The sequence below is a fragment of the Prionailurus bengalensis genome, chromosome C1 (genome assembly GCF_016509475.1).
Source record: "Prionailurus bengalensis isolate Pbe53 chromosome C1, Fcat_Pben_1.1_paternal_pri, whole genome shotgun sequence".
Classification (NCBI taxonomy): domain Eukaryota; kingdom Metazoa; phylum Chordata; class Mammalia; order Carnivora; family Felidae; genus Prionailurus; species Prionailurus bengalensis.
The window spans coordinates 148,934,899-148,951,911 of NC_057345.1; the positions used below are offsets into that span (position 1 = coordinate 148,934,899).

Here is a 17,013-nt window from a genome sequence, read left to right on the forward strand (position 1 = left end):
AGTTTGTAGAATTTACAAAGCCAGGGCTGTCAAGTAATAGCATGATTGCCTGAATCCACAGGGCGCTAACACATTTTCAGTTAAATTGTTTTAAATTTTTGCATGGCAAACAGATATGTACATATTTTCATAAATATTTAAGGTGGCTTTATTTCTGATTAGTTTCTAGGCTTAGGCTTCGTATACCTGGTATTTTGAACTAGCAGTCATTGCCCAATTAAACTATTTTGAGTTCAGCATTTGCTTTGAGTAGACTTATAAGGAGATAATATGGCACAGGGAAGCTTGAGGTGTTATTGGAGATGTTATTTGTGGCTTAAAGCCTTTGGAGTATACTTGATTTGATCTATAGATGTTTTATAGCATGGCATGCTTCCTGTTTATTAAAATCTTGTCAAGGTAACAGTGAGATAAGCACAAATGAAATTAAAGCATCTTCTATGATAGAACTTCCTTGCCTTCACAATGCAGCATAGAATGAATAATATAATATCTGTAGACAGTCTTTCCAAACTTCTAAATACAGTTTTAAATTCCGTATTATGGTTCAGGCTTCATTATTTTCTGCCCTTCACACAGTGACACATGAATTCATTTGTAACAATAGAAAATTTTCCTTGCTTATATTGCAGATAAATATAGCAAGATTTTTTTCTGTGGGATTGGAATGATTTTTTTCCCTAACAATTAAAAGGCTCTGTATCAAACATGAAAAAGTGATTCTCATATGGGAATTTACATTTTTTCAATATAGAATGAAGGATATAAAAATTGCTCTTGAGGCTGAAGAGCTTACGTTGGTAGGTGGGCACCTGATGTAGACACATCAAGTAAGGACTCTGCAGACCTTACATTTAATATAGTACTGTAACAGAAATACTGTTTGCAAACCTCAATTAGAAGAACACACAAACCAGGGGTGTCTGGGTGGCTATGGTCGGTAAGTGTCCGACTCTGGATATCTGCTCAGGTCATGATCTCACGGTTCGTGATTTCAAGTTCTGAGTCGGGCTCTGTGCTAACAGCAGCACTGAGCCTGCTTGGGGTTGTGTCTCTCTGCCCCTCCCCCATTGCTGTCTCTCAAAATAAACCTTTAAAACTGTTAACAACAACAAAAAGAACAAAAAAGCAGATAAATATCCACATGTTTCCCATTCCTAACAAAGGCTAACATTCTAGTGCCTTTAAATTTGAAACAGGTACAAATCAGTATGTTATCTAGGCCCACAATTCCCATCCAAAACTCTTAATTTCACAAAGCCACACTGTATACAGTGCTCTGTTATGGATATGTTCCTATGTTTCCTGTGACACACATTAATTCACATATCTGTCTTGGCACCTTATATACCTTTTATTTCCTTGAATCACAGGAGCTTCAGTTTCAACGACTCACCCGAGAACTGGAAGTGGAAAGGCAGATCGTTGCCAGTCAGCTAGAAAGATGTAGGCTTGGAGCAGAATCCCCGAGTATCGCCAGCACCAGGTACAGGGCTGATGGCTCTATCTTTTTACATGCCTTCAAGTTACATGCCTTATTAAGTTGTCCTGGATGCAGCAAATGATTCTGTTAGTGTTGTCACTGTTAACTTGCCTTTCTGAATTTGACACCAAAAATGTCAATTTATTCTAATTTGAGAAGCCTCTTGCAATATTGATTATCCTTCAGTCCTGTGCTTGAAGTGTTTTATGTGGCATTGGTAAGTTTCTATAGCAAAAGCTAGTATGCTGCCTTTAGAAATTTGAGTTCTCATATGTAGATACAGTTAATGCATGTTTGCACAGTTAATTACTAATTACTTGGTAAAGCTAATTGGCTTTGAAAGCCTGGCATTGATTTTTTTCAAATAAGAAATATTTCTAAAGGATAACATTTAAGTAGCTTTTAAAAATGTCTCCAGTTGACCTTGAGGTTTTCTACAACTCTGTAAAACTGCTATAAAAAATAATTACCATATGAAATAATTTAGTGTATTCACATAATAAATTCAAAACCAGTATATTGCTGGAAAAAAAGCATGTTTAATCAGAATTACTGTTTTCTGTTTAAATAGCCTCTTAAGCTATGTAAAAACATCATTACTATAAAAAATTATTGCTGTAAGAATGAAGTGGTGAAATCACTACTTATCCTATTTGTGGATTTCCTTCTTGTTAATTACATATTCTAGTACAGCCTACCATAAAATAACTTCTGTTACTTACATTTTTAAGCTTGGTTTGTTTACTCTTGCATAGGAATGTACCCACAGTAACTTGTCTCTTAAGTTATTTCTAACATCATCATTGTTCTACTTTTCAGTATCTTCTATTACTCATGGCCAAGAAATCCTTCTTGGTGAAAGAGTACTGCCTGTTGTTTCTCCTTTCAGGCTAATTGTTGCTATGGATTTAAAGAATATTAGGCTGATAAATTGTGTGCTTGTGAATTTTTTCATCTCTGACCCTTAACGTTTGTGTATATTGGTATGTTTAGTAAGACATAAAGCATACAAATAAGATTAATAAAAATTTTAAAATACAAATATAAAATTACATGTTCATATGTTAGTTATCCAGACAGTTATTTTTATAGGAAGGGAAATTATAAGCAAGGTATAAAAATGTAAATCAAATATTTCTAACTCTGGCTTTGTGGTACTCAATGAAATAATTTTTCAAAGAAGCTAAAATTGTGAAAAATTAATTTTGACTCTATTCAGTATTTTTTTTTATTTATTTTTTTTTTTAATTTTTTTTTTCAACGTTTTTTATTTATTTTTGGGACAGAGAGAGACAGAGCATGAACGGGGGAGGGGCAGAGAGAGAGGGAGACACAGAATCGGAAGCAGGCTCCAGGCTCTGAGCCATCAGCCCAGAGCCCGACGCGGGGCTCGAACTCACAGACCGCAAGATCGTGACCTGGCTGAAGTCGGACGCTTAACCGACTGCGCCACCCAGGCGCCCCTCTATTCAGTATTTTTAAAAAGCCATCTGGGGGCGCCTGGGTGGCGCAGTCGGTTAAGCGTCCGACTTCAGCCAGGTCACGATCTCGCGGTCCGTGAGTTCGAGCCCCGCGTCGGGCTCTGGGCTGATGGCTCAGAGCCTGGAGCCTGCTTCCGATTCTGTGTCTCCCTCTCTCTCTGCCCCTCCCCCGTTCATGCTCTGTCTCTCTCTGTCCCAAAAATAAATAAATGTTGGAAAAAAAAAATTAAAAAAAAAAAAAAGCCATCTGTATCTTTAGCACCAAAAAGAGCAATTCACAACCTCAGTAATACAGTATTGTATGTTTCCAAAATGTACAGGCCAACAGATTTTAAAATATATAATTTGATACTAACAAAATTTAATTCAACATTTAATGAATTCATTTAGGGCTTTTATTCTGGCAATGTAGCTAATTAAACTAACATAGAATTTCTCTTGATAAACCCCTAGAAATACTTGATACATCAATAAGCAAGTCAATACCTAGAGGAAATGGCAAAATAGAAAGGAAAATCCCCAGGTCCTAGAAATAAACTGAAAGCCAGAGCCAGAAGCAGTTGAGCTGTCTGTACAGGAGACCTAGAGACAGTCAAACCCCACCCCACTTCCATGTAAAAGCACTAGAGTCTTGGATTTAATACCCATGCAGGGACCCAAGAACGAGGCCTGGTATAATTTGAAGGTGGTACATGTGACCTTAAGATAGCTGCGTTAAGAAGCCTATGACCATTTCCCAGCGCAGACTCCAAGCTTGTACCGCATGTGGGTTTGGAGTCCAAGTGTAATTCTTCGCATTGTTCAGGAATCCCCAGCCGAGAAATTGACATCACTAAAGATGAGCTCACAGCCAGATATTATAAAACTTGTGTCAAAAAAAACCTCAACAGTGAGTGAGAATCAACTGGCAGAAGAGTACGATTTACAACTTCAAGAATATGCTATCATTGGAGAGAGTTTGATAGTGTGCATAGGACAACAGGTATAAAGATGTGCATTAGAGCATTGTTTGCAAAAGTGAAATAGGAGAAAGAACATAATTATCCATCAGGATGGAAATGGAAAATAAACTGTGGATGAGTAAAAGCCAGAACAGTTAAAATAAAATAATTGGTTTACATGTATCAACATGGACATCTTTGTAAAACAGACTCCTGAGTGAAAACCACAAATTGCAAAAGAATAGATGTAAGAGTATATCATTATGAACATTTAAAAAAATATATGCAGCAGTACTATGAAATATTTAAACAGTATTTGATATTGTGTATGGATGTATTCATGTGTAGAAGTATAAAAAGTATTTTGGAATGACACCAATTTAAGATAGTGGTATTTCTCAGAAAGAAGGAAGGAAGAAGCTATCAGAAATTAGGCTTTAGCCAAATCTGTAACATGTTATTTAAAATTGCCATCTATAGGGGTGCCTGGGTGGCTCAGTCGGTTAAGCATCTGCCTTCGGCTCAGGTCATGATCTTGCAGTTCATGAGTTCAAACCCTTCATCGGGCTCTGTGCTGACAGCTCAGAGCCGGGAGCCTGCTTCAGCTTCTCTGTCTCCCTCTCTCTCTGCCCCTCCCCTGCTCTCACTATGTCTCTCTCTCCTTCAAAAATAAATGAACATTAAAAAAATAAAATAAATTGCCATCTACAGCAAAATGACATAATATTAACATATGTTAAATAAGGGGGTGGATATGTTCATGGCTATTAGATCATTTTCTGCACTTCAATTTTTAAAGTATTAAATAATTTTAAGATTATATAGTTGAATTAGCTTATTCCTAATTAGTTAGCTAATCTGTTAGTAAAAATACATTTTATAATATTTACTCTCTGTGATTTTGGTGCTTTGTGTCTGAATCTCAGTGCCTAGTGTGGTGTGTGGCATGTCACTGGGTTCGGTCGGTGACTTTGGGGTAAGTGAATGGATCCTGCAGAAAGGGAAGCTGGTTTGACCAGAGGAAGGGGGAAAAGGTGCACAGAGGTATATAGGATTCCACACTGTGGTTATACTAGAGTGCCAAGAGGCTCCTGTGTCTAGGATGTGTCCTAAAAAGACCTGATGGCTTATGAAGTTGGGAGGGTAAAGCTGGCATTTGATCGTGGCGAACAAGGAAAGAGGGTGATGAGAATCTTAACCTTCATTAGGTCTATAAAGGAGACCTGTGGAAAGTTGTTTTTGGAGGTAAGTGTCCTGGCAATGTAGGGCCTACATAGTTCAGAATGAAGAGAGACCAAACAACAGGACAGGAATCTGTTATGGAATTTTAGGGTTATGAGTAAGCCTGGTTTTGGCACTCAGTGAGATTGCTAAGAATCATAAGTGATCCATTTTGATTGCCCTACTCCAATCTCACGCTGGGTTTTCATGTATTCCTGATGCCTCCCGTGTAATGCTAACCTTCCCTACAACCTTTCCCAGCTTTCTCCAGGAAAGTCACCTCTCTTCATCTGAACTCTTAACTGTGCCTTTGTTAGCTTTCCTGTGAGGTGGTAAGGCCCACCCTGTCCCCACAACCCTGGCACAGTACCTGGTGCTCAGCGGGCAGGCACTCAGACAAATGCTCATTGAATGAATAATGAAACTTAATGAAGCCCAATGTGTTTTAAGCTCATCAAGTTAAGGATGCTTTATCATGAGGTCATCTAGTCGGCGTCTTTGGGTTTCTCTCTGCCCTTTTTCAGTGTGCTTTTCAGTGGACCTTGAGAAGCCTGTTGACATAATTACTTTGCTCTGTGACCACCAGGTTTACACACTAGCAAGGAACCCATTAGAAAACAATGTTAGTGAGGAGAGCATAGGTTTTGGTCACTTGAGAGATCCCCCTGTGTCTTCCAGTCCCCACCAGCTGTTCATCTCAGAGCAAGATTCTAAAGAAACACAGAAATTAGCTCTTTCCTGTCAGCCATTTCTGATTTGCTCAAAGGAAATTAAAAGTGGGACCACTGCTTATGGTCACAAAGTAGATCAGGACATTCTTACATGAATCAAGTCAAGTAAGCAACATGGGGGATTTGACAACCATCTGTCTTTCATATCATTTTATTTAATTTTTTTTTTAACGTTTATTTATTTTTGAGACAGAGACAGACAGAGCATGAATGGGGGAGGGACAGAGAGAGAGGGAGACACAGAATGGGAAGCAGGCTCCAGGCTCCGAGCCATCAGCCCAGAGCCTGATGCGGGGCTCGAACTCACAGACCGCAAGATCGTGACCTGAGCTGAAGTCGGACGCTCAACCGACTGATCCACCCATATCATTTTATTTAGATCCTGTGTCAGAGTTGGTAAGGTGACCGTAAGATTTTCTTATGTTTCCTGGTCCGAAGATGACATCTTAATAACTCAGAGGGAAACGAAAAGCATATTTTTATTTACTTTTTCTGTTCGAAGCATTTGCCATTATTGGCCTCACCCTGTGAATAAGATGGAGGCAGTGGCGTGAGGTCGTATTTAATAAATGGTTGTTCTGTTGTGCCAAATAGTACACTATGGAGTCCTCTCCCAGAGGAATGGCCCTCCAAATGAGCAGTTTGGTTTCCTTACACTTGCAGTACCAAAGATAACTTTTTAACCCATGCCATGAGATATTCTCATTTCATAGGTGGAGAAACTGAGCCTGTGCTTTTTATTTAGGAAGTGTCCTAAAAAAGTGAACAATTGCCATTGGCAGTTTACTTGTAATATGCCTTTTTGAGAACTTAAAAACAAAACTCATTAAAAATCATTTTAAAATCTTAATGATTAAAGTAATTGCTTAGTTTTTCTATTAAGGCCCCTTTGGAAATCTAGTTCTAAACAAGGTTAATAAAAACCCCATTTCTGATAGGATTTCTCATTTGCTTTATTTACTACAAAAAGCCCTAATGACCCAAGCAGTAGCAACATAGAATGATTCTTCATCTGGAATTGATGGTGCTTATATCCTAAGATGATATGTGAAACCAAAAGTAATCATTGTGACTTTGAAAAGCCTACAGTGACTTATGAGATTAGTTAATAGAGAAGTTACGGCCTCACTGCTTTGTGCCCAAGTACACTACAGTTACTTGTGCGTTTACCATTACCTGTGTATTTAGTATTTCACCTCACTGAGGGCAGGCTGTGGAAATACTTCATAAGGAAGTTAGAACTTTTTTTCATATATACTGAGTATAGTACAGTTCTTTATATATTTAATATTCACTTCATTTAAAGTGGGCTATGGAATCAGATAATAAAGAAGGTCTCACTTTTTTTTCATTTGTTTTGAGTACACTGTAGTCATCTATGTATTTAATATTTTCCCTCATTCCAAAAGCATTTGAAACATCTTTTAAAAATACAAAAACCATGGACGACTGGGTGGCTCAGTCGGTTGAGCGGCCGACTTCGGTTCAGGTCGTGATCTCACGGTCCGTGAGTTCGAGCCCCGCGTTGGGCTCTGTGCTGACAGCTCAGAGCCTGGAGACTGTTTCAGATTCTGTGTCTCCCTCTCTCTGACCCTCCCCTGTTCATGCTCTGTCTCTCCCTGTCTCAAAGATAAATAAAACGTTAAGAAAAAAAAAATTAAAAAAAAAAATACAAAAACCAAAGATGGAGAGAGGAAATTAGAGCAAATGCAAGATAATGATTAGAAAAACAAGATGAAATCAAGGTTAAAATAGTATAAGAAATGTATGTTGCTAACATTCCACGCATTCGCTAAAAGTAGGGAACCACTCTGGCTCTGAGTGACCTAGTACCCATCCTTAAGAGAGAAACACTAATGAATTGTATGATTCAAGTGTCTCTAGTATAAAATTAAACCAGGTTTCTCAGGAAAATCTGCCATTCCTGACGCCGGGACTTGAGTGGTTTCTCCTGTGAGTCAACATTGAGGGGCCACTATATGATGTGGCAAATAGCGTCCTCGGTAGTCTCTCTCTGAATTACAAAATCAGACTGCTAGGTCTCTTTCTTCCATTGTTAAATGGGAGTATAAATGGATAGAATAGCACCTTACCTGGAAGTAATTCTCTAGGAGGCCAATTCTGACACTAGTTAGACTCAAAGCTGAATTTAGCATGTATAGATGGAAGGGTTAATTTCAGGTCCTCCAAGCAGGCAGCATGCCACGAACACTTTCTGTCTACCACGCCTTTTACAGTCATGGGTGACAATGGGTGCTGAGATGTGAGATATCCTATGTTAAAGGTCACTGTGCAGGTACATGGTGTGAGTGCCTTAAAAAGGGGCATGGCCCTCATGGGATGCTGAAGTGTATACGGCTCATTGTAGGAGAATCTCAGCACGGGTACCTCAGAGAAAATTGCCCTTTAAACCTCTTGCCTCCCATGGACTAAGCAACAACCTTCAAATCCAAATTTTGATGAGCATGGAATTTTATTATTTTTCCCCTTGCATCCCCATCATCAGTGGGGTTTCATTCTAACTCTAGTCTAGCTCAGATTTCACTGAATGGAGTGACAGTAGAAGGTCCCAGTGGCCCTCAATGAGAGGCCCAGCTCCTCACCCTTAGATTTCCCCTACCCACCTATACTCCCAACGGATAGAAAGGAGCAGGGGTGGCCAAAGCATTATTCTCACTCTGCTTTTGGGTTTGGGTTTGGGTTTGGGTTTGGTTTTTACTGACTGTGGAACTAAATATGCTCATTTTAGACAATTTGTAAAATTCAGGAAATTATAAAGAGAAAAATCCATAATTCTGCCATTCAGATAACCATTTTATTTTCTTTTTTAAAGTTTATTTATTTATTTTGAGAGAGACAGAGACCGTGCAGATGGGGGAGAAGCAGAGAGAGAGGGAGAGAGAGAATCCCTCTGCTCAGGCAGTGCAGAGCCCTACTCGGGGCTCAAACTCACAAAACGGCGAGATCATGACCTGAGCTGAAACCAAGAGTCTGAGCCAACCAACTGAGCCAACCAGGCGCCCCACCACTTTGTTTTTAAGTTACGTTTATTGAAGTATAATTTACTTACAGTAAAATTCACCGTTTGTAACATGCAACTTTATGATTTTTTAGCATTTTGGCTTGTAGTTTTGTAACCATCACCATATAGAACATCTCCACTAACGCCAAAAAAAAACAACCACTTTTAAATGTTTCCTACATTGCATTCTTTTGAAAAAAATTTTTTTTATCTTTTTAATTTAAGGTTGAGGTAATTCCACTAACTTTTGGTTTTGTCTTGTTTCTAAAGTCGCACTTTGACATGCCAGGCCTCATTTTTAATGGCCCTCTCTGCCGGATAGCTTGAGGCTGAACCAGTGACCTAGGGATGCTAAGTCAGCAGTGGTTAGAGATCATTACAGCCTAACAGAGACAAGGGGCACGGTGTGGGTGGAAGACTTGGTCAGGGCAAATACTACAAGGCAGATTCAGCTTTCAAGCGTACAGACACATTTCATGTTTCACATTTCATGCAAGTAGAGGAATTACACAAGTGGTTCAACTTGTTGTGTAACAAAACTGTGCAAGGAGAAGAAAATGTAATTGGAATTGAAAAGTCAATAAATGAAAATATGATCATCTTCGACTTCAACAGGCTATTTCTGAGATTCTGTTGTACAGAATTTCAAAACTATACCTGAGTGCAGACTTGGGATCTTCCCATTCATTCCCCAAAACAAAGTTACTTCTAGACAAGTTGTAGATAGTGAAAGAAAAAGGTTGTTTCTTTAGGACACATAAATTGGTTCCATGTATTTTATCTTGTACATCATAGTTTGTCCATTTATCAAGACGAAACACTAACTTTTCCTTTGCATTGAAGTCAAAAAGAGATTCTTAAAAAATGGACTTTTAATTGTAAGAAACATTAATAGCAACTTTTGGAATCAAAGTACAGTTTTTCAGTTTTCATTCTGATTTTTATACATTGTCTTAAACTTTGATGACCCTATTTGGAAGCGTTTGGTCCTTTCACATTATCCTTTAACTGGCTACTGCTGGTGTCAGGAAGTTATTCTAGACTTGGAAAAATCCTGTCCATACCAACTGAATGGGGGTGGGGGGGAATGGGTAGCGATATTGAAATTAAATAACTTCACACTCTTCCCAAGATTATCTCTCCCTTTCAGTTAGTTTAAAGCCCTGCTAAAATAGAATTCTTTATGGTTTCAAAAAGGTCATACAGTCTTGACAAATAGTCTTCTTATCGCCACTTAAGAAAAGAACTGTGTTATTTTTTAATGAAAAGATTTGATTCCCCACAGCCATTCAGATTTTTTTCCCCACACTTTATAGGGTCATCTGTTAGTGCCCATCAGGCTTCCATTGATACTATTAAAAATTCTAAAAATGTTTTAGTCTGACAGTAGCAAAAAGGGCCTTTTCATGGTTCATGTCTTTTCTTCAGTGAATATTTTCAAGTCATTGTGAGCTAAACCTCCTCAAATGATACATTCTTTAAAAAATGAAGGGTCTTTGAAAAGATTGAATGTTTGTGCCTTGACAGTTTATTACATGTTAAATGCACCTCTTCAAGAAGATGCCTGATAAAGTTCTGTCCCTTTGACCTTCAGAGCTCTCACCAGTCAAAACCTGAGTTTTTTAAGCAATAGTTTTATTGAGATATATTTTTAGAGCCTAAAATTAATATTTTCAAGGGTACAGTTTTCACAGTTATTCACCCATTACCACTGTTCCATTTTAGAACATTTTCATCACCCCAAAAAGAAGCCCTCTACCCATTAGCACCCCGTTCCCATTCTCCCTTCCATACAGCCCCTGGGAACTACTCCTCCATTTTCTGTGTCTGTGGATTTGCCCACTGGACATTTCCTATATACAGTATCATGCAATATACGGCCTTTTGTGACTTGGCTTCTTTCACCAAGCATGCTGTTTTCAAGGTTCATCCATGTTGTAAGCATGTATAGTACTCAACCCCTTTTTATTTCCAAATAATGTTCCATTGTAGAGATAGATATACCCCATTTTGTTTATTCATTCACGAGTTAATAGACATCTGGGTTGTTTCTACTTTTTGACTGTTGTAAATAATGCTACTATTGTCTTGGGTGTTAAGAGGGGAATATCCCAAGGGTATTGCTGTAGGCATTCTTAGTTTGGGGGTCAGGGAGTGGCAGAAGTTTTCCTTAGCCTCTCCACCCATCCTCCCACTCCCTCATGAGAACTCGCCTTCTGTCCTTTCTCCTCTGCTTTCTCTTATGGTAAATCCATGTATACTGCTGCGCTAGTTGTCTGTGTTGAGTTACTTTAAGTGTGTAGTAAGAAAAGCTATTTGGGAATCCTGTGATACTCACCAGAATATAATTCACCCAATTCCACTCCTAAATGTTGTCTTTTATTTTTTTTTTTTAATTTTTTTTTTCAACGTTTATTTATTTTTGGGACAGAGAGAGACAGAGCATGAACGGGGGAGGGGCAGAGAGAGAGGGAGACACAGAATCGGAAACAGGCTCCAGGCTCCGAGCCATCAGCCCAGAGCCTGACGCGGGGCTCGAACTCACAGACCGCGAGATCGTGACCTGGCTGAAGTCGGACGCTTAACTGACTGCGCCACCCAGGCGCCCCCTAAATGTTGTCTTTTAATGGTCACTCTCTCTTAATGGTCAAACAAATAAAAGATCTCTGATTTCACTTCTAATTCAGACCAGATGAAGAATAAACTATTTGATATTGGAATGTAATTATCAGAAACTCTCTTGGGGATCCCTGCAGTGAATATTTATGAAATGGATGCTCTTATGAGCAGATTTAGTAACATTGAATTTTTATGATGCAACTGCTACTGTAAACAGAGTGAAGAGTACCACATCTGAAAGATATAAATGAGTCTGTGGCTGACCTGCAGCTCTACAGAAGTCATTTATCTGGAGCAGTTTACTTAAGCACATTTCCTCCAGAAGGCATTTTAATTATTACTTCTCATTGCCATTCCAGTCACAAGCCAATTTCATCTGGGACGTACAAATCCAAGTGACAACTATCTCTACTGATTTGAATTAAACTTGTATAAACTAGGTCTTCTGCAGGGCATGTGAGCCCAAGGTAATTCAACCAGTATTCTGTTAAGCTAACCTGTTTTAACCTAAGAACGTGACCATGTAGAATGTGGATTTTAAGCCAAGTAGTTTTTATAAGAGTGTCTTTTATGGACATTATACAACAAAACGTTTTAATCATAGTAAAAAAAATATTTCAAAATGAACTACCTATTTCTTAGACTGAACATTTAAAAATGTTAAGTGGGTGATATGGCTAGAAGGAACCATGAAAAGAGATCAAGTTTATAGTTAGCATCACAGTTTGAGATTATCTTTTATTTTTTTTTAATTTATTTATTTTGAGAGAAAGAATGGGCAAGTGGGGGAGTGGCAGAGAGAGAGGTGAGAGCGAGAATCCCAAACAGGCTCCACACTAGCAGCACAGAGCCCAACATGGGGCTCAAACCTGTGAACCGTGAGATCATGACCTGAGCCAAAATCAGGCACTTAACTGACTGAGCCACCCAGGCACCCCAAAGTTTCAGATTATCTTGATTCTTTCACTATATTTGATTAAATATGGAGGCAGCCCAAATGTATCAATTTTCCTAATTAATGAAGAGGAAAATACTTTTTAAAAGTCAGGGGCCCATGCTTCTAAAATATATGTATCATGCCATGATTTAATTGTCTTTTAAAACACCATTTTAATTAAAATAACATTATTTCATTTTCTGTAATTTTTCATAGTTCACATTCTGTAATTACTATTCTCAAAATATATAACAGTGGTTAATTATTCAATCAATACATTAATTATATTACCAGTCCCCACTCTGTCATTTTTTTTTAACTATGTATATATACTGGTAAATTATAAAGTAATTTAAATAGGCCATACAGAGTATATTTCAAGATACTTCCTGAAAAAAAAAATTGACCTTTACTGCTTTGTAGGAATTAATAATTACTTTAATCATATATCTTCTTTTTACTGTCATTTTGGGTTTTATCTGCATCTTTTAATCTTTATCTTAAGAAATGTTAGAAGTACTAAGAAGTACAGAGAATAATATAACAAAAACTCAACTACTCACATCCCGGAATTGAAAATTATTGATAATTCATCACATTGGCCTTTTTTATTTAAAATTATTTTTAAATTCAAGCCCTCTTTGCCCATTCTCTCTTCCCAATAGCTGACCACTAGTATATAGTCTTCCAGTTTACTTTGCATACTTTTATGTCCTATATATCCTTGACCAGTATCGTGTGTTGCTTTTTTAACCTACACAAAATGGTATAGTGTGTGTATCATTGTGCACTCAGTATTTTTCTACTCAGTATTTAAGATCTATCCATGTTGGTATGTGTAGGTCTAGTTTATGTTTTTAACTATTGTTGTGTATATATATTTCTTAGAATAGTAAACTGGCCATTTCCTTATTGAAGAACATTTAACTTCCACTTACCAATACTTTAAATAATGAAACAGTGATATCTCTTAGTTTACACATATAGAGTTCTGGAAAATATAGCATTATAAGTAGAATATTAGGTTTATAAAAAATGTACATTTTCAATTTTTCTAGATCTTCCTGAATTGCTTTCTAAAGTAGCACAACAACTATAACCTCTCAAGCAATATGTAGAAAAGTTCCAGGGTGTGTGTTCTCTGTTTTTCTGTCTCTTTCTTTCTTTGTTTCTTTCTTTGGCCAACATTTAATAATAGGCAGGGTCTTTAAATTGTACCAATCTAACATTATCTTATTTTACTTAGCATTTTCTTGATGACTAATGGGATTGAGTATTTTCGTATCTTTATGATCCATTTGAGTATTATGATCCATTCATATTCTTTGTCCACTTTTCTAATGAGTAATTTGGCTTATTCTCTTTGGTTCTATCATTATTTTTTTTGCACTGAAATAACTCTGAAATGTACATGTTAAAATAATACAGGTCTTAGTACATTACAACACTAAAAGTTTACTAATCTGTTTTTAGAATACAAGTCCCTTAGTATCATTACTAGGTATGTAGAAGTTACATATTCTATATAGGATATGTAATAATTGATATGTAGTAATGTAAATATTAAATATGTATTAATAATATAAATACGTAAAGATGTAATAATAAATACCTAATTGTCCAAATTTGCAGTTTAGGGTAGGTGAAAGCCCAAACAGATGATATGAACATTGCTTTCTGTTTCCAGATTCCCTTTCATGATTCTTTTTTTTTTTTCTCCCTCTAAACTCACTGAGTAAATATGTATACCTTTGCTTTACTGTAGACATATAAAGATCTAAAAGTCTGGAAATTCCCAGCCTGCAGAAGGGACCATTGTGCATAACTAGCAATATGACAAAGCACCTTAGTAGCAGCATAAAATATAGGCTTATATTTTATTATTTTTAATTTTGTAAAGAGCTCCATGATGATCAGATTACATTCTCTGTCCTGTCTCTATCCCAGAAGGCTTTTATTTGGTGTCTTTGATTCTTACATTATTAGGTTAAAGTACTTCTTTATATTATAAGGAAGAGAACAATAGTCGTTGGGCACCTATTGCATAACAGACACACCCATTATCTTCTTTTTTTTCTTTCCTTTTAATTTTTTTATGTTTTATTTATTTTTGAGAGCAAGAGAGACAGAGCACAAGCAGGGGAGGGGCAGAGAGAAAGGGAGACACAGAATCCAAAGCACATTCCAGACTCTGAGCTATCAGCACAGAGCCCAACATGGGGCTCAAACTCACAGACCACAGATCATAACCTGAGCCGAAGTTGGAAGCTTAACCTACTGTGCCACCCAGGCACCCCAGAGACACACCCATTATCTTAACTGTTCAGCAGTGTTTCCTTTTTGGTGTTTTGTGTTTTAGTTTGCTTTGGTTTTAATTATTACTATATACCTGAATTTATCATTAGGATGATATTTTCCCCCAAAGATAGCATTGTTCTATTGGTTTTTCCCCCGGGGTGTCAAGAAGTGGTGTGAGAAGACTTAAGCATCCCACTGACATCCACTGTACCACTCCCAATAGTTACAGCCTATATAAAATGGTGCCCTTAGCCCCGTCTCCACTGCCACTGTTTTGTCTCTTATGGAAATTGCAGTGGTTACCATTTATAGTTTGGTCCATCACAAACATGTTAAAAGAAGTCATGTAGATATTAAAGATTCTAGGAAACATTCTTGAACAACATATTCCCCCTAATGTACTTTCTGGAGTTCGTTGTTTAAGGGGGAAAAGTTTGCCATTTCTTCATCTAATCATTTTAATCTCTGTGACGAAATAAAGGAAGTTTAGTGTTAAGTTCACATTCTCATTACCATTTGGCAGGTTAAGGACATGGAGCGGAAAGACTGATATAAGTAACGAGATGTTCCTTTAACCCTTCAGAGAATTACTACTATATACAGCTCTAACCCAATGATGTATGGAAAAGGAAATAGAGAATGTGATTATCTACCTAAAAGTGAGTGCCATCCATTAGTGCATTTTCAGCAGTTGATCAGCTTGCCCTAAAAATGGATATGGCTTGTCTGCCCCCCAGGGGAAGGAGGGAGACAACCTACAAGTTTGCCAGACTTTGTAGTGACTGAATTGTCATTATGGCTATCCTCCCTGAGGCTTCACAGTCTATTTAATAACAAATCAGTCTAATCCGCTTGTTACATGGGTTTTTCTATTCTCCAGTTGTGTTACTCTACTATTAAATAGGGGGGAAAACACTTTTGAAACTGAAGAGGAATAAAAGCCTGTACGCTACAGATTTTCACAGCTAAAAAAATTTATATTAAATAATTACACATTTTAGCCACTGTCACATAGTTTAGATACAACATTTCGTTTGCATTAATAGACTCCCATAATCCAAGGAGGAATGACTTTAGGGTATATATGTGTGCTTATTTCTTTTAGCTTTGTTTTTATTGAAAAAGAACAAATAATAGCCAGTTACTCGAGGATCCTATGATGTGTCATCTCTGCTTCAGAACATGTCAATTAAAGGTTGATCTAACCCCAGCTTCAGTTACATTATCTATACAGGGATACTTGAGGCACAGAGAAAATTCAAGTAAAATTATCAACCGTGATTCAAGAATTTAGTTGCTTAGGAAGGACAACACGTGATCTATATCTGTTTTCTCAGTGGTATTAGCAAAATACTTACTGGTAAATAGTGAGTGAAACAGTATTGTATCTCTATGAATGTAAATATAAAGGTAGAAAGTAATTATTGAGAGAAGTAGTACATTAAGAATATGTCCAGAAGTTAAAAACTTGGGTGAACTTCACAACCACTGACAAAATAATATATCTAGATCAGTGATCATGAACAGCAGTTAAAATCATTAGCTAAAAAGTTGATGGGAAACTTTACACTGAATGGATCAGGCTGACAGCATCTGAACCCATCAATCTATTCTTATGTTAATATTGCAAAACAGGAGATAGTCAGAAATTATGACCTCCTGATGTGATGCAATTGGAAGAACATAACGTCACTTGTGATATATTCTTGCCCAAGAATTTCTCAGTCATCTAAATATAAATACCGAGTCATAGAAAATATGGAGCTGAGGGAACATGTTAAATGACAATGTGCTGATGCATCAGCCAGATCTTTCTGTTGGGCAAATGAAATTAATTTCAAGCAGGAAAGAAAGAATTAAGAGAGAGGGAAGATGAAACCAGACCTTAAGAGAGATGTATTTTAGAGACCAGCATCCAAACATAATGTGTTGACCTTGTTTTGATTAGATTCAAACAAACCAACTGTGTTAAAAAATTGAGGGACTCCTGGGTGGCTCAGTCAGTTAAGTATCTGACTCCTGATTTCGGCTCAGGTCATAATTCCAGGGTCGTGTGATCGAGCCCCACGTCCATACTCAGCATGGAGCCTGTTTAAGATTCTCCCTCTCTCTCTCCCTTCCCACCCCCTGCTCCTCTTCCCTGCTTGCCTGCTCTGTCTCTAAAATAAAAATTAAAAAAAAAAAAAATTGAAACACGGAATTTGAATACGACTAGATATTTGTTGATACTAAGAATTTTACTATTAATATTTTAGGTGTGATAATGTTATTGTGGTTATG

The 17,013-nt window shown here is 37.3% G+C and overlaps 1 protein-coding gene across 14 annotated transcripts in view; it reads left to right on the plus strand.

Moving 5' to 3' along the window:
- Window positions 1–17,013, plus strand: part of PKP4 (plakophilin 4) — a 240,442-nt gene that overhangs the window by 133,532 nt on the left and 89,897 nt on the right. For 13 of the 14 annotated variants that reach the window (XM_043576776.1, XM_043576783.1, XM_043576780.1 and 10 more), the window contains exon 3: window positions 1,374–1,486. The exons of the other annotated variant lie outside the window; for it this stretch is intronic. In XM_043576776.1, coding sequence (XP_043432711.1) covers window positions 1,374–1,486 — 113 coding nt within the window. The remainder of the gene's footprint in view (window positions 1–1,373; window positions 1,487–17,013) is intronic. 14 annotated transcript variants of the gene reach the window in all.